Source organism: Thrips palmi, unplaced genomic scaffold (genome assembly GCF_012932325.1).
Source record: "Thrips palmi isolate BJ-2018 unplaced genomic scaffold, TpBJ-2018v1 HiC_scaffold_7, whole genome shotgun sequence".
NCBI lineage: Eukaryota > Metazoa > Arthropoda > Insecta > Thysanoptera > Thripidae > Thrips > Thrips palmi.
The window spans coordinates 5,541,335-5,557,599 of NW_023144634.1; the positions used below are offsets into that span (position 1 = coordinate 5,541,335).

The window sequence follows — 16,265 nt, forward strand, 5'->3', positions numbered from 1 at the left end:
ACGGCGATTACGTATTAATATGTAATTAATTAACATGTTTTGTGTTTATTCTAATAATTTATTTACAGACTCTTGAGCTGGAGCTTGATTCCTATAGTGGCATTGTTAGTGAAATGGGTCATACAGCCAATGCTATGGTTAATGCAAAACACCCTGATGCAAAGGCCATTGCCAGCAAACAACAGCTATTATCTCAGCAGATGCGCACTTTGCAAAAGTTGGCCACTGCACGACAGCAGAGATTGATGGAGTCCATGTATAGACATGAATATTTCCTTGAAAGTGCAGAGCTTGAACAATGGATAAGAGAACAAAATCTCATTGCAGCTTCAGAAGATTTTGGTCAGGATTATGAACATTTACAGGTATGAATGAATTTTTTTTTTTTTTTGTCTTATGTCCCTAGAAACTCTTTTCCCTTTTGTCTGTAGAACAAGAGCAGAACAATTTATTGATCTGTTTTCTAGATTCTTCAAAACAAATTTGATGAGCTGAAGCGCAGTGTTGAAGCTGGATCAGAACGCTTTAACCAATGTGAAGAATTGGCTAAGAAGCTGATAGCAAATGACAGCCCCTACATTCCCGATATTGAAAAGCGTCAGGCCCAGCTAAGGTATGTTGATGTGATGGGAATTATTGTACTCACAAACTTGCATGTATCTTTGGTACAACCAAAGTAAGAAGAGTTTCTAAGAAATAATTCCATTAATTGTTATTCTTAGCATGATAGAACTGTATTAGATTGTTTCTGTGCATGACTTTACTGTTAAATAAGTGGTGTTGTAGATGAATTCATCTTCTTACTCTTTCTAAATCTCTACCCAAGTCTTCCATCACTAATAAAATAAAATATGCCAGATAATCTACTAGTGAGGTTCTTCAGTTGTGTTGTGTTGTTCTGATGGTTTCTGTGCTCAAGTGAATTTTTGCTTTTGGATCTGGTCTGTTATTGGGTCAATGGTGTAATGCTGTACATATTGGTGGGTATTCCTTAGTTCTGAGTGGATTGAGCAACTGGACAAGGAGGATCCTGTGCGTCAGGTAGCAGAACGCCATGCGGCCAACAAGTGAGTAGGGCTGCGTCACTAGTCCTAGGCTTCAATAAATTTGGTTGGACAGTTCATTTAATGCTTTGTTGCTCTTCTAAAGCATCCATTCTTCTAGAAAAAAAAAATCAGTTTACTTGTTGGATGTTAGCTGTCTGCTTTTTTTTTTTTTGTTATAATTTTGCTTTTGTTTTTATGGTTTGTAGAGCTTGTTTACTTGATAGTCTTTCTTCTACACATCTGTGAATATACATATCTGTACAGCTTTTTGTTTCTATAAAACATTTAACAGACAGTCTATCTATATTTAAATATGTACCTGTGCTTACTTGTAACTTGTAAAATTATTTGCCTTTGAGTGAAATATTTTGAGATTCATTAATTTTTAATAATGTATAATTGACTTCTAGGGAGGCCTGGCAGCAGTTACTTAATCAAATGTCTCACCGTGAACGACGACTGTCTGCTGCTGGTGAAATCCATCGATTCCATCGTGATGTTGCTGAAGCTCTAGCACGTATCACAGAGAAAATGGCAGCATTACCTGATGACAGAGGACGTGATTTAAACTCTGTTCTGGCACTTATTAGAAGGCATGAAGGTTTTGAAAACGATTTGGTTGCTCTGGAAGCACAACTCCAGGTGAAGACCTTTTTTAATATTTCATTTGTAAATTTGTATGATGGGTGTCAGCTCTTAATATGAAGGGTGCCTTGATATGTGATTACAGGTTCTTGTCGAAGATGCTGCTCGCCTTCAAGCTTTGTATCCTGGAAACAATGCAACACAAATTGCACAGCAACAAACAGTAGTTTTGTCCAGCTGGACAACTTTACAAGATAGAAGTGCTCAGCGCAGAGAAGAACTGCAAGCCAGTTGTGATCTTCAGCGGTTCTTAACACAGGTATGCACATCTTTCATAAGTTTCAAATTATTTATACTTTTCAATTATTTCCTGTATTATTAATATTTTTTGTATTAGGTGCGAGACCTACTAAGCTGGGCTTCAGGTCTCAGAGCAGCAATGCTTACAGAAGAAAAAGTACGAGATGCAGCAGGCGCACAAACATTGAAAGCTGAGCATGAGGCTGTTAAGGCCGAGATCGAAGCTCGAGAAGACAATTTCAAAACAGTATTAGAGTTGGGAGAGGCTATGATTCAAGGAAAGCACTATGCCTCACAGGTGGGTTTTCAGTGGCATTTGTTGCATAGTGTACTCTCGAGTGTACTTAATGCTCTGTCCTTAACTAATTTTTCTTATTGCAGGAAATCCGTGAGAGATCTGACCAATTACTGGAGGAGAGGCAAAAGTTGCATGCTGCCTGGCAGCACAAGAAGGTGCACCTTGACCAACTCATTGATTTGCACTTCTTCCTTAGGGATGCAAAGCAAATCGACACTATCAGTGGCTCTCAAGAAGTAGCCCTTGCTGGATCAAACTTTGGTCACTCAGTCGATGAGGTGACAGCTGCAATGAAAAAGCACGATGCTTTTGAGAAATTGCTTGGAACTCAAGAAGAGAAAGTTATTGCTTTGCAAGAGCATGGTGACAAACTCCTGGCTCAGAGTCATTTTGAAAGGGAAACGATTGCTCAAAGATTAGGTCAAGTCGTTGAAAGGAGATCGAAAGTTAAGGATCTTTGCGCCACACGCAGGGGTCATCTGGAGGATGCCCTATTACATGCACAGTTTGTGCGGGATGTTGGGGAAGCAGAACTTTGGATCGATGAAAAACAAAAGAAATTGGAAGCTGAAGCAGGAAAGGGTGAGGGCAACTCACTTGAAGAGAAGATTAAAAAGCTCCAGAAGCATCAGGCCTTCCAAGCAGAACTTTCAGCTAATCAGGGACGTATTGGTGAGATTCAAGAGAAGGGTGAAATGCTTTTGAAGAAGAAACACAAATCTTCTCGAGATGTGCGACAACAGCTGGATCAGCTGCTGGCTGCTTGGCGCACCCTTCTCCAGGAATCAAGTAATCATGGCAGAGGTCTGGAAGAGGCCCAAGACATTCTTGAATTCAACAATCAACTGGAGAAAATTGAAGCTTGGATAAGAGACAAAGAGATGATGGTTCAAGCTGCTGATATTGGGCGGGATTACGAGCATTGCCTGGCTTTGCAACGCAAGCTGGATGATGTGGATAGCGACATGAGAGTGGATGATTCTAGAATTAGGGCAATCAATGCTCTGGCAGACAAATTGATCAGACAGGGTAGAAGTGATACTCGTTCAGTTGATCAGAGAAGAGATCAGTTCAATAGCAAGCTGAAAGGATTGCAAGGTGCATTAGGTGACTATCGGGAAAGACTTGCAGGTGCATTAGAAATTCACTTATTCAACAGAGATGTTGATGACACTGCTCAAAGAGTTGCTGAGAAGGCTGTAGCCATGTCTAGTGAAGATACTGGACGTGACTTGATGGGAGTTGAGCAACTGCAACGCAAGCAAGATACACTTGAACGTGACATGACAGCAATCGAAGGCAAACTAAAGGAGCATGAAAATGAAGCTAAAAAGTTGTCTCAGAAGTATCCTGACATGGCTGCTCCCATTCGCAACAAGCTGTCAGCACTCACAGATGACTGGCGCAACCTGCTGCAGTTGTCAAGAAAGCGACGTGATGCTCTATCTGCTGCCTACACTCTTCATAAATTTAAGGCAGACCTCAGAGAGCTTGATATTTGGGTGGGCGAGGCTATCAAGAGAATGGGTTCCTCTGAACTTCCCTCCTCTGTGCCAGAAGCTGAAGCTATGCTGCAATTGCATCAAGAGCGGAAGGCTGAGATCGATGGCCGTCAAGAGGCATTCAAGGCCCTTAAAGAGTTCGGCCTTCGAGTGCCTGAGGCTGAAAGTGACATGAGTAAATTAGAAGAGCTAAGACGAACATTGGGAGCTGCTTGGGAAGATCGAAAACAGCGCCTCACCCAAGCTCACCAACTTCAGCTTTTCAGGGAACAAACTGACCAGGCTCACAGCTGGCTTGCTGGTAAAGAAGCTTTCCTCAATAATGATGATGTTGGAGATTCTCTATCCAGTGTTGAAGCTCTGCTCAGGAAACATGAAGACTTTGAGAAAACGCTTGTTGCTCAGTTGGGAAGGGTGGAAGAGCTAGAAAAGTTTGCTATTGAAATTCTCTCTGACCACCACTATGACAGCAATGCCATTACACAAAAATTGAAAAGCGTGGTTTCGAGACGAGACCGACTAAAGGAAGCAACTGCCGCACGACGCAAACGATTGCAGGAGAGCCGGCAACTTCACCAGTTCCTCAGGAACATGTATGAGGTTGAGGCGTGGCTCACCCAGAAACACCAAGTAGCTAGTGATGAAAGTTACAGGGATCCAACGAATCTCCAGAGCAAAATTCAGAGGCATGCTGCTTTTGAATCTGAATTAACTGCTAATCGAGCTCGGGTAAATGGGGTCACAGCGGAGGGTGAAGGATTGATTGGGGCTGGTCATTTTGCCTCAATGGAGATTCGGAATAGGCTTGATGAATTAGATGCTGAGTGGAGAAGACTGCAAGATGCTAGCATTTTGAAGCGGGAGAGGCTGAGTGATGCTTATCAAGCATTGCTTTTCAGCCGAACCTTAGAGGAAGTGGAAACTTGGATGGACGATGTTGAAGGTCAACTTGCTTCTGAGGACCATGGTAAGGACCTTGTCAGTGTACAGAACTTGCTAAAAAGGCACACACTTCTAGAAAGTGATGTCTTGGGACATGGGGAAACCTGTGAGCAAGTGAAAGACACTGCAGGTTCATTTGAACGATCCAACCATTTTATGAAGGAGGAAATCCAAGAACGAGCGGCTGCTGCAATCAAGAGGTATTTTCTTTTTTCTAAGAATGTATGAGCTGTCTGGAATTTTGTCCATAGGTTGCTTAAAGGTGTTTTTCTTTCATCTGTAGATATCGATCACTCCAAGAACCAATGCAGATTCGTCGAGAAAACTTGGAGGATGCATTGCTTTTGCAGCAGCTTGTGCGTGACGTTGATGATGAGATGCAATGGCTTGCTGAAAAGGAGCCACAAGCTGCTTCTCACGATCTTGGATCCAGCCTCACTGCCGTGCAAAGCCTTCAAAAGAAACATCAGGTAGGAATATATAAAGATAAGCTCTTTACCATTGTAAAAAAACTTTTAGAAACCAACTTACATGTGTACTTAATTTTTTCTTCTATCCTTTAAATTTAGGCTCTTGAGGCAGAAATTTTATCTCATGAACCTGTTGTATCAAGCTTAGTCAAAAGGGCTCTCCAAATGGTCCAATCAAGTCACTTTGCTGCTCAACGCATTGAAAAACTCAGCAGTGAATTGCAAGAAAAGCTGGGAACATTGAAAGATCTTTCAAGCGTGAGAAGGCTTCGGCTGCTTGACGCTGTTGAGTCCCAAATGGTTTGTTTTTACTTTCCCTCAATTAATATTTCTGTCACTCTTCTGGTTCTATTCTAATTAAGTACTAATGATTTATTTTCCTATCAGTTCTATGCTGAAGCAGCTGAAGCTGAGACATGGATGAAAGAAAAGCACCCAATGCTAGCCTCTAGTGATGTAGGGAAGGATGAAGATTCAGTTATCTCTCTGCTGAAGAAATTGGAGTCCTGTGAAAGAGACTTAAGTGCATTCCAACATACTATTGGACGCCTCGCAAAACTTTCAAGTGGTCTTGTAGACCGAGGCCACTTTGACAGTTCCAACATTAAACAGAAACAAGTTGATTTGGAGAGTCAATTTGCTCAACTTCAGAAGTTAAGGAAGTCCCGGGAAGAAAGGCTCATTGAAAGTAGAAAGCTGTTCCGGTTTTTGAGGGAGACTGAAGAAGTTGCTGAGTGGATTGGGGACCAAACCACTATTGCGGCATCTGAAGATTATGGTCGAGATGTTGAGCATGTAGAGCTTCTCATTCAGGTTTGTGGAGGATTTTATCTACGTCTATCTACAATGTAATTAATTTTTCCTGACATAAGCCTTAATATACCTTTTACTCTATTCCTCTCCAACAGACATTTGACACCTTCCTTAGTGGCCTTTCAGCCAGTGAGGGCCGCGTTTCAGCATGCTTGTCATCGGGGAGAGCACTCATTGCTGAAAAGAACCCCGAGTCTGGTCGTATTCAAGTGAAGCTCGACGAAACTCAGCAACTCTGGGAGGACCTTAAGGAATTAGCTCACGCCCGCCAGGAAGTAAGTCCTGCAGCAATGTCATACCCTTTATCTTTTTTAAAGGTGCAGTTAATATGATTCAATCTGTTTTCCAGGCACTTGCTGGAGCCAAACAAGTTCATGTGTTTGATCGCACTGCTGATGAAACAATTAGTTGGATCCAAGAGAAAGATGCCACCCTCATGTCAGAAGGGTATGGGCAAGATCTTGAGACGATTCAAGCACTTGTGAGGAAGCATCAGGGATTCGAAACTGACCTTGCAGCTGTGAAGGAGCAAGTTGAATCGGTTGGAGAGGAAGCAAAGCGTCTTGCCGAACTCTTCCCAGATGCTCGAGAACACATTGAAGTTAAACAGGAGGAAGCAATGGAATGCTGGAATGAACTTCTTGAGAAGGCAGCTCAACGTAAAGATAAGCTTAGTCAAGCAGAGCAGCTTCAAGCATACTTTGATCAATACAGGGATTTGATGTAAGTTAACTTGCCTCTTAGATTCAATTGCAACTCTTGCTTCAGTTGGTATTAAACATTTACTCTTTTCTTAGGTCCTGGATTAATGAGATGATTGCTAAGGTGACTGCACCTGATTTGGCTCAAGACGTTCCTGGAGCTGAAGCTCTTATAACTCGTCACTCTGAACACAAAGCTGAAATTGACACAAGAAGTGATGCCTTTGAAAAGTTTTATACCACAGGGAAACAACTTATTGATCAGGTAAACTAAATTCTCTAGTATAAACTAGTATTTTAAAAAATTGTGGCATTATTTTAATAGTTAATTTTTTTCTTTTTATTTAGGGTCACTTCCTATCTGATGAAATTGAAGAGAAAATTTCAGTCCTGGAACAACGAAGGAAGGCACTAAATGATACCTGGCACCTGCGCCAGACCATATATGAAGAGAACCTTGACACTCAGGTGAGTATTTTCAATGTATGTTTTCTTCATATAGACAAGATCTTGAAAAAGTAATATTCATGTTCATATTTTTTAGATGTTTAAGAGAGATGCAGACCAATTAGAAAACTGGCTCCAGTCAAGGGAAGCAATGCTTCATGACCCAAAGCTGGGAGACTCTATTCTGCAAGTAGAAGAGTTGATTAGGAAACATGAAGATTTTGAAAAGACGATTGAAGCACAGGAAGAAAAGTTCAATGCTCTCAAGAGAGTCACCATGGTCAGTAGTTGATAGCCTATTAAGTCTTCAATTCACTTTCTAAATTCACTTTGATGTTAGTGTACCATAACATTCACTTTTGATTTTCAGTTGGAGGAGGCATTTAGGAAACAGCAGCAAGCAGAAGAGGCAGCACGCTTAGCAGAAAGAGACAGAGTTGAGAAAGAACGTGTTGAAGCTCGCAAGAGGAAAGAAGTGCAGCGTATCACAGATGTACGATCTTTTGCTGGTGCTTTAAGATTGTTTCCCTTCCACTCTATAACTTAACATTTTATTCTTATATTTTCAGGAAAGGCGGTTAGAGGAAGAAAGAAGACGTGTGCATGGGCCTAGACTTGGAAGGGACGAAATCAATGGAGACAGGTACAGTAACCAATTCTTTTTAATTGTATGCTTTGAAAGGTTGACCCTTTTTTTTGCGTTTGCATGTTTTGATATTGGGTCCAGGCCAGATACTTATTTTGAAATGCATGAATTTCTTTCCTGTCCTTACTCTATTTTTGTATATTTCCCTTTACCATCCTTCTCAATCCTTCTTCTAACGGGTTTCTCTTTTCTCTGGCCTGGTGCATGCCATAGCAAGACACTATTCTGTCATGGGGTGGGGAGTAAATTTGTGAAAAGTGCATGATGTAGCTCTCTTATAATGCATGCTATGTCTATTCTTACCAGCTCAGAGAATGTTGTCCCATCAGTCTCAGTCACTGAGGAAGATGACTCTTCTATGGTTGGTGCATTTGCTATCGTGAAATCTAATTCTGTTTCTGCAATTAACCCATCAAGGTGTTGTATAACTGATTGAAAACTTTCTTTCGTCTCTCTTCTCTCATAATAAAACTTCACTTTTGTATGAATATGCTCTCTATTTTCCAGGCTCCATGCTCCTGACAACACAGATACTGGTGTTCAAAAGTCCAGTAGTATTTCTCAAATGTTTGGAGATCGCCTCAGGAAGGGTAACAATAAACATTAAAATTTTTTGCAATGTATTTAATACAACAACTCCTTTAGAAATTGTCATGATTTTTTTTCCTGTGCAGCTACTGGAGATGTAAAGAGAGCTGAAAGTATGCGTGTAGAACTTAAGAAGCCAAAAAGAACTCCAAGCTTTACAACCCGTCGTCGCACTCAGAGCTTCCGCAAATTGCAGCGAATGGAACAACAACTGGAGCAGCTGCCCCCTGTGGAGATTCAAGGCATGCTGGATCGAAAGCACGAATTGCAAGGTGGAGGAAAGAAGGCTGCTGTTCGATCATGGAAGTCTTTCTACACTGTCTTGTGTGGACAGCTTCTGTGCTTCTTCAAAGATCAGCAAGATTTCCACGACAGCAAGGCAGCCTCCTCCCCTATGGTCATCTTGAAGGCACGATGTGAAAAGGCTGATAACTACACCAAAAGGAAACATGTTTTCAGGTTAGTTCTTAGTTTATTTAGAGTATATGTAAAGTTACATTTCAGTAACATATTTAACTGGATAACTGTATTTCAGGCTGTGCTGTTTGGATGGCTCAGAGTTCCTATTTTTAGCACCCAATGAAGCCGAAATGCTGGATTGGGTCACAAAAATTTCTTTCCATGCTCAGTTGCCTCCAAGTATGCAGCTGCTGAGCTATGATGAATCACAGAAGGTGGGAAGCTTGGTTCAAAACCTTCTTCAAATTATCTTTGTGTTGCCTTTCACACTAATTTTTTATATTTTTAATTTATGCACTTATAGCAAGGTACAAATAATTTAGACCGAGTGCCTGCTGTGGGATCCAATGTGGATGTCAGCTCAGGATCTAGTCGAGGCTCATCTCCTGAAACAAACCCTCGCCGCCCCAATACATTACCTACGAATTCATTCCCGAGAGGTGCTCCAAGTCAAACTCAACTTTTACAACAACATCGAAATAACAACAATTTACCACCTCAAGTTATTCCTCGGCAAGCCCCACCTCCAATTCCTCTTCGTTCACCAACAACTGAAGTCACAACTGATGGTATGAGACCTAGGCCACATGGTATGTCCTCTATCTTTCCATTTTTCTCCTGAATTCTAGGATGTGCTGTTATTAACACCTGCCTACTTACAGATGGAGAATTCATGAGACCACCTTCATTTAACCCTCAGTCAAGAGGATCTACGCTGCCAGCTCAACAGCGACTTTCTAATCAGAACAATGCTACTTACACCAACGGCGATACTGCATGGCGGCATCAGAGTAGTCAGGAGCTGACTTCACCCCATCAAGGTACAAAATATTGGCTGTTATAAATTTTAAGTGTCTTTTCTTTCTAATTTGCCAGTTAATTAGGGTGCTTTTGTGGGATCTGATTTTTTTGGAGAGTTTGCTTCTAGTTTTTAATTTACAATGACTTTTTATGATAGCTTTACTTTTGGACGCATTAGTTTCTTCATGAGGGCTTTTGCGAATTTATGTCATGCAATCTTATTGCTTAAACCATGTGCTTACATAACAATATCTGCTTGTTGCTGTTAGAATCCCCACCCCCACTGCCATCATCAGCTCCCCCGAATAGACCTCCTATGGGTATGCTGCCGGGTGTGCCTCAGCTGCAACATCGAGATAGTTGGGAAAATCAAATACCTCAACAACCAAGTAAGTGTCTTTATCAGTTACACTAACAAAACATATGTTGGCTTTCATTTTTATTTTTTATGACACACTGAAGGGTAGCTTCAATGTCTCTGTTTTAGAACTATATGTAAACTAACAACTTTGCCAACTATTGGATTTTGTTCCATCCCAATGTTTACAAAAACTCATTTCTTTCTTTTTTCCTTTTTTCCTTTTCCAGTTTATCGCAATGTGGGAACCGCAGGGAAGCAGGTAAGAGACACATTCCAATCCTAATTAATTCCTCTCTATTCTATCTATTTAATAAAAAATCTATTCTTGTTGTTCTTTTTTCTTACAGGTACAGCCTCGAGAAGCTGTGGTGGTTCCTGTTGGCAGCAGTAGCCGGCCCAATTCTTTGCCACCATATGTTGCACCACCACCCGCTGGGTCTCTTCATTACCATCAACTCGACCGTACCAACTCAGGCAACATGGTTCAACGTAGGCCTAGTGAGAGCTCTAGCGAAAATGAGCATTCCAATAAGGGATCACGATCCCCATCTAACAATGAAGGGAAAGATAGACGCAGTAGTGTTTTGAGCAATTTGTTCCGAAGAAAACAGCGCCAGGACCGTGTTTAATGTTATTTGTCTGTTTGTTGAAGGATTAATCAATTCATTTCCATCTCTTTTTAAGTTGACTTTGATTCCTATTGGAAAACAGGAATCTGTCTTAAAGCTTCAGACCTTTAAGCTGGATGTTCGGAACTTTTGTCCAATTTTATTTTGTAGGTTTGACTAGAAAAAATTGTATGCATATGATGAGGCTAAAATATAAAAACATACCAAATTCATGAATTGTACAGATTGAAAATTAATTTATCTGTAATATTTGCTGTGTATGGCCAATGATTATAGAGGCCAAAGAGTGTACCATATTCTTAGTTGGAAAGTAGAAGGATGGCCTGCAGCTTTCTTCATACTTGCCAACAGGGTGATGAGAAAAATTTCTGTTCTTGAAACAATGAATGTATTTTGCCCAGAATTACCTCAGCCCTTTTATTGATTGTTAACATTGTTTTGAAGTTCTTTATGAAAACTGTTGCAAATTTGTTATATTTATCTGTACATATACAAAGTGATTAGTGTGTGATTTATGTTATGATTTATCTTTGTTACATATCCTGTCTAATCCCATTGATCATAGATTATGTATCTGCAGCACCCATATCAATTAATATCTCGTTAAAAAAATGCTCTGGAGTTTAACTGTGGAAGACCTGTGCCATCAGGATTTTATTGTTATTGGGTAGATGTTGACATAGCGACTTTTGCTTTTGTGTTATAGAGATTATATATCATGGTGTATATACGCCTTCTTTTGTGGATATTTATACTATAAATATATATATATTTACAGTTTATGTATATTAAAGCTGTAAAAAATACATATAATTCTGTTATATATTTGTAAGTTCTGTAAATTAAAGATCGTGTTTAGGGGTTTATACTCCTTGTCAGAGTTGTCAATTTATGTGCTTTGATGCTAGAGGCATCTAAAACAATAAATTGTTTGAAATTCAAAATCTTTTCTTTTCTGTAAGTCCCATGGCTACATTTTAGACGTTAATGTCAAGCGAAACCTGTTCGAACCTCACAGAAGGCGATTGAACCATGGCGTCAGAACAACAAGGCAAATCATATAACATTTGACCAACGATTTATTAGGTTTATATCAAGGCCTATACGAGTAATAGCGGACAGACAGTGATCAAGCTGCTTGCGTGAGGTTGAACAACATAACAGAGTCTCCTGCAATGGTAGTCAGGGCGCCCTGGATGGCAGAGGCGAGTGCGCTCATGGCGACAGCAGTGGAATTGGACGAGTCAGCCGAAGCGCTCTGACCTCCGACGGTGATGTCGATCAGAATCTGGGGCTGGACAGTGGTAGTCGCCTCGGCATCACTTTCAGCGACGGAAGCCAGGTTCTCCAATGCCTCCACCACATTCTCAATGGCGTCGGCGACGTCCTCACTCACATCGGAAGATGCTGTCTCCTCAGCAGCCACACCGGTCAGGTCAACATTTGCGCTGAGAGTGGACGCAGCCGCGGTGGTAGTATCCGCCTCGGGGGCAGCCTCCTCCTCTACGACCTTGTCGCTGCTGGTGCTAATGTTGATGTCAAGGTCGATTTTGGCAGCAGCGGCGGTGGTAGTCTCTTCGGCGGCAGTGGTAGTCTCCTGGGCGGCGGTGGTTGTGTCCTGTTTCTCCACAATGTCCAAGTCGATGGTGATCAGTCCATCGGCATCGGGAGCTGCCTCCTCCTCTACGACCTTGTCACTGCTGGTGCTAATGTCGATGTCAAGGTCGATTTTGGCAGCAGCGGCGGTGGTAGTCTCCTCGGCGGCAGTGGTGGTCTCCTGGGCGGCGGTGGTAGTGTCCTGTTTCTCCACAATGTCCAAGTCGATGGTGATCTGTCCATCGGTGTTGTCCGCAGCCTCCTCCTCTACGACCTTGTCGCTGCTGGTGCTAATGTTGATGTCAAGGTCGATTTTGGCAGCAGCGGCGGTGGTAGTCTCTTCGGCGGCAGTGGTAGTCTCCTGGGCGGCGGTGGTTGTGTCCTGTTTCTCCACAATGTCCAAGTCGATGGTGATCAGTCCATCGGCATCGGGAGCTGCCTCCTCCTCTACGACCTTGTCACTGCTGGTGCTAATGTCGATGTCAAGGTCGATTTTGGCAGCAGCGGCGGTGGTAGTCTCCTCGGCGGCAGTGGTGGTCTCCTGGGCGGCGGTGGTAGTGTCCTGTTTCTCCACAATGTCCAAGTCGATGGTGATCTGTCCATCGGTGTTGTCCGCAGCCTCCTCCTCTACGACCTTGTCGCTGCTGGTGCTAATGTCGATGTCAAGGTCGATTTTGGCAGCAGCGGCGGTGGTAGTCTCTTCGGCGGCAGTGGTAGTCTCCTGGGCGGCGGTGGTAGTGTCCTGTTTCTCCACAATGTCCAAGTCGATGGTGATCAGTCCATCGGCATCGGGAGCTGCCTCCTCCTCTACGACCTTGTCACTGCTGGTGCTAATGTCGATGTCAAGGTCGATTTTGGCAGCAGCGGCGGTGGTAGTCTCTTCGGCGGCAGTGGTGTCTCCTGGGCGGCGGTGGTAGTGTCCTGTTTCTCCACAATGTCCAAGTCGATGGTGATCAGTCCATCGGCATCGGGAGCTGCCTCCTCCTCTACGACCTTGTCGCTGCTGGTGCTAATGTCGATGTCAAGGTCGATTTTGGCAGCAGCGGCGGTGGTAGTCTCTTCGGCGGCAGTGGTAGTCTCCTGGGCGGCGGTGGTAGTGTCCTGTTTCTCCACAATGTCCAAGTCGATGGTGATCAGTCCATCGGCATCGGGAGCTGCCTCCTCCTCTACGACCTTGTCACTGCTGGTGCTAATGTCGATGTCAAGGTCGATTTTGGCAGCAGCGGCGGTGGTAGTCTCTTCGGCGGCAGTGGTAGTCTCCTGGGCGGCGGTGGTGTGTCCTGTTTCTCCACAATGTCCAAGTCGATGGTGATCAGTCCATCGGCATCGGGAGCTGCCTCCTCCTCTACGACCTTGTCACTGCTGGTGCTAATGTCGATGTCAAGGTCGATTTTGGCAGCAGCGGCGGTGGTAGTCTCTTCGGCGGCAGTGGTAGTCTCCTGGGCGGCGGTGGTAGTGTCCTGTTTCTCCACAATGTCCAAGTCGATGGTGATCAGTCCATCGTGTCGCGCAGCCTCCTCCTCTACGACCTTGTCGCTGCTGGTGCTAATGTCGATGTCAAGGTCGATTTTGGCAGCAGCGGCGGTGGTAGTCTCTTCGGCGGCAGTGGTGGTCTCCTGGGCGGCGGTGGTAGTGTCCTGTTTCCCCACAATGTCCAAGTCGATGGTGATCAGTCCATCGGCATCGGGAGCTGCCTCCTCCTCTACGACCTTGTCACTGCTGGTGCTAATGTCGATGTCAAGGTCAATTTTGGCAGCAGCGGCGGTGGTAGTCTCCTCAGCGGCAGTGGTGGTCTCCTGGGCGGCGGTGGTAGTGTCCTGTTTCTCCACAATGTCCAAGTCGATGGTGATCTGTCCATCGGTGTTGTCCGCAGCCTCCTCCTCTATGACCTTGTCGCTGCTGGTGCTAATGTCGATGTCAAGGTCGATTTTGGCAGCAGCGGCGGTGGTAGTCTCTTCGGCGGCAGTGGTAGTCTCCTGGGCGGCGGTGGTAGTGTCCTGTTTCTCCACAATGTCCAAGTCGATGGTGATCAGTCCATCGGCATCGGGAGCTGCCTTCCCTTCTTCGCCTTTGTCGCTGATGTCAATTTTGATGACTTCGGGGGTAGCTGTGGTCGTGGTGGTCTCGACGGTCAACTCGATCTCTACATCATCGGCGTCTGAGGCAGTTTTTTCAGCATCGACGGTGAGCAGTATGTCCTCTGCGATGGCAAGGGAAGCTTCAAGCTGGGCATCGGCTGCCTTCTTTGCGCTCTCTGCTGCCTGAATGTAGCCGTCAATGAGTGCGTCGGTGAGGTTCTGGATGCTGTCGATGGCGGCGAGGCCATCGTCGATCGCAATGTCGACGTCCTCGTTGGCCTCTGCTGCGGCTTTCAGCTCAGCTTCGACTCCAGCGGCAGCCTTGCTCTTCTCCTCGAGGACGGCCTCCAGGGTCTGGTCGTCCGCGTTGGATTCCAGAGCCAGCGTGACCTGGACGTCGGCGGCGTAGTCAACCTGTTCGGCGGCCTCCATGGCGGAGTCCAGGGCTTCGTCAACGGCGGTCCTGGCCTCCACGACGAGCTGCTTGTTGGCCTCGATCTCCTCCTCGGCGGCTTCCTTCAGTTCGGCAGCATCCGACTCGCCCTTCTTGATGATCTCATCGAACACCTGAGGGAGAAAGCAGACTCACAGCAGGCGGTATAGGGAGATTTCATTCAAAAGCCCGCGCGGACTTACCTCGCTTGCTTCACGAGCGATGCGCACGGCGGCCTGGGCGGCAGCTTCTCGCTGCTCGTCAATTTCGGCGGCAATTTTGATCTGGGCGGCGATGGAGTTGCTGGCGATCTCTAGAGCCTCCTTGGCCTGCTCGGTGGCCTTGGCAATGGTCTCCTGCACCTTGCGCTCGGCGTCCTGGGCGACCTCGATGCCGGCGGCCAGGGCGGCCCTGGCGGTGTCCTTGGCGGCGTCCGCGGCCTCGAACCCAGCGGCCAGGGCGGCCTCGGCAGCGTCAGCAGCCCTCTGCAGAAGGCCTTCGTCGGCCGCCTGGGAGGCGATGTCGAGGTCCTTCTCGGCCTCGTCCTTACCGCGATTCACGAGCTCCACGGCGGCAACAGCCTTCGCCTCGTCGCGCTTGATGACCACCGAGAGCTCCTGGTCCTCCTCGTCCTCCTCGTCGTCGTCCAAGCCGAGGAAGTCGCCCAGCTTGCCGAGAGCCGACCTGGCTGCCTTCAGGGTGGATGCGAAGATGCCTTCCTCCTCTTCCTCCTCCTCCTCAACCACCTTGACCTTGAGAGCGCCGTCGACGAGACCCAGGGTGAAATTCTTGGGCTCGTCCACGGTCTTGGTAACGGTTATCTTGTTCTCCTCATCGTCAGAGTCCCAGCCGAACCAGCCGAGTCCGGAGCGGAGTCCCCTGCTGGCGGACTGGAGGGTGCGCTCGAAGGTGGAGAGGCTGTCCTCGACACCCTCGGCCGCGGCGTGGAGAGCCTCGTCGCTGGCGCTCGCTGTGTCCGCGGCCACCTTCACCTTCACGACGGCGTCCTTGGCGGCATCCTCGGCGAGCTTTGCGTTTCCGCGGCCGCCGAAGTTGAAGCCGAACAACGGCGTGCCCGAAGCAATCTGAGAAAACCCACGATTGTTGTTGGCAAGCACTTTTTGTAAGCCGGAGAGGAAAAGATTCACTTTTTACCTGCAGGGCGCAGAAAGCCAAGACGACGAAAGACACAATTTTCGCCATGCTGCCGATGGAGAGACAGTGTCGTCGCCGGCGGCTCCGCCCTTTTATACTTTCGCATCGTGCATGAGTTCAGGTGCGCGGTGTTTGCTCTTCGGCGAGGTACCCGGCCAAGCTCAGACGGCGAGTCAGGAAAACACAAGCCAAGTGCACACCATCGCAGAAACTTGGCGATTTCAAACAGACCCACGACCTTCATGCCGCCTCACCCTGTCTTGTTTTTTGTCGAATCCCAATGACGAGAGACTTAAAGGTGTTGCCTGGGGTGCTCGGAGGGTGGCAAAACTGAGTGTCAGAACGATGAGAACCCGCACTAACTGTAGTCTAGGGAAATCGCCGCGTGCTGTTCGGCTTGGCGCTGGCGCGCACT

At 45.7% G+C, this 16,265-nt stretch overlaps 2 protein-coding genes across 14 annotated transcripts in view; one reads left to right on the forward strand and one right to left on the reverse strand.

Annotated features, from left to right (window-relative positions):
• The window catches only part of LOC117652896 (spectrin beta chain, non-erythrocytic 1), a 53,691-nt gene extending 42,592 nt beyond the window's left edge, over positions 1 to 11,099 (forward strand). For 2 of the 7 annotated variants that reach the window (XM_034398096.1, XM_034398099.1), the window contains 26 exons: positions 69 to 365; positions 468 to 613; positions 996 to 1,067; positions 1,457 to 1,688; positions 1,777 to 1,950; positions 2,029 to 2,229; positions 2,313 to 4,873; positions 4,957 to 5,143; positions 5,243 to 5,443; positions 5,531 to 5,956; positions 6,052 to 6,231; positions 6,306 to 6,679; positions 6,754 to 6,922; positions 7,006 to 7,125; positions 7,202 to 7,384; positions 7,475 to 7,597; positions 7,674 to 7,747; positions 8,057 to 8,167; positions 8,258 to 8,340; positions 8,425 to 8,797; positions 8,874 to 9,012; positions 9,102 to 9,387; positions 9,460 to 9,618; positions 9,868 to 9,987; positions 10,187 to 10,218; positions 10,307 to 11,099. In XM_034398096.1, the coding sequence (XP_034253987.1) occupies positions 69 to 365; positions 468 to 613; positions 996 to 1,067; positions 1,457 to 1,688; positions 1,777 to 1,950; positions 2,029 to 2,229; positions 2,313 to 4,873; positions 4,957 to 5,143; positions 5,243 to 5,443; positions 5,531 to 5,956; positions 6,052 to 6,231; positions 6,306 to 6,679; positions 6,754 to 6,922; positions 7,006 to 7,125; positions 7,202 to 7,384; positions 7,475 to 7,597; positions 7,674 to 7,747; positions 8,057 to 8,167; positions 8,258 to 8,340; positions 8,425 to 8,797; positions 8,874 to 9,012; positions 9,102 to 9,387; positions 9,460 to 9,618; positions 9,868 to 9,987; positions 10,187 to 10,218; positions 10,307 to 10,588 (7,305 nt within the window). In that variant the 3' untranslated portion in view covers positions 10,589 to 11,099. The remainder of the gene's footprint in view (positions 1 to 68; positions 366 to 467; positions 614 to 995; positions 1,068 to 1,456; positions 1,689 to 1,776; positions 1,951 to 2,028; positions 2,230 to 2,312; positions 4,874 to 4,956; positions 5,144 to 5,242; positions 5,444 to 5,530; positions 5,957 to 6,051; positions 6,232 to 6,305; positions 6,680 to 6,753; positions 6,923 to 7,005; positions 7,126 to 7,201; positions 7,385 to 7,474; positions 7,598 to 7,673; positions 7,748 to 8,056; positions 8,168 to 8,257; positions 8,341 to 8,424; positions 8,798 to 8,873; positions 9,013 to 9,101; positions 9,388 to 9,459; positions 9,619 to 9,867; positions 9,988 to 10,186; positions 10,219 to 10,306) is intronic. The other 5 variants (XM_034398098.1, XM_034398102.1, XM_034398097.1 and 2 more) reach the window with 4 other exon arrangements.
• A 550-nt stretch (positions 11,100 to 11,649) lies between these two features.
• LOC117652900 lies at positions 11,650 to 15,985 on the reverse strand. Of its 7 annotated transcripts, none has more exons than XM_034398113.1 (5): positions 15,851 to 15,985; positions 14,899 to 15,780; positions 14,182 to 14,829; positions 13,480 to 13,644; positions 11,650 to 12,761 (listed from the first exon to the last, which is right to left on the reverse strand). In XM_034398113.1, exons 1-5 carry the CDS (start codon positions 15,896 to 15,898, stop codon positions 11,718 to 11,720), a joined length of 2,787 nt encoding a protein of 928 aa, XP_034254004.1. In that variant the 5' UTR covers positions 15,899 to 15,985; the 3' UTR covers positions 11,650 to 11,717. The 7 variants fall into 7 exon arrangements, with proteins under 7 accessions (XP_034254004.1, XP_034254000.1, XP_034254001.1 ...); XM_034398109.1 differs by having other exon boundaries at positions 13,822 to 14,829; XM_034398110.1 differs by having other exon boundaries at positions 11,650 to 12,401; positions 12,582 to 12,761; positions 13,480 to 14,829.
• Between the last annotated feature and the right edge of the window lie 280 nt (positions 15,986 to 16,265).

Coding starts and splice junctions, on each gene's coding strand:
- LOC117652900 (XM_034398108.1), bottom strand. CDS start 15,898: ATGGCGAAAATTGTGTCTTTCGTCGTCTTGGCTTTCTGCGCCCTGCAG. Junction 14,830..14,898: donor TCGCTCGTGAAGCAAGCGAG/GTAAGTCCGCGC, acceptor TTTCTCCCTCAG/GTGTTCGATGAGATCATCAA. Junction 12,780..13,497: donor CTCCCGATGCCGATGGACTG/ATCACCATCGAC, acceptor ACCGATGGACAG/ATCACCATCGACTTGGACAT.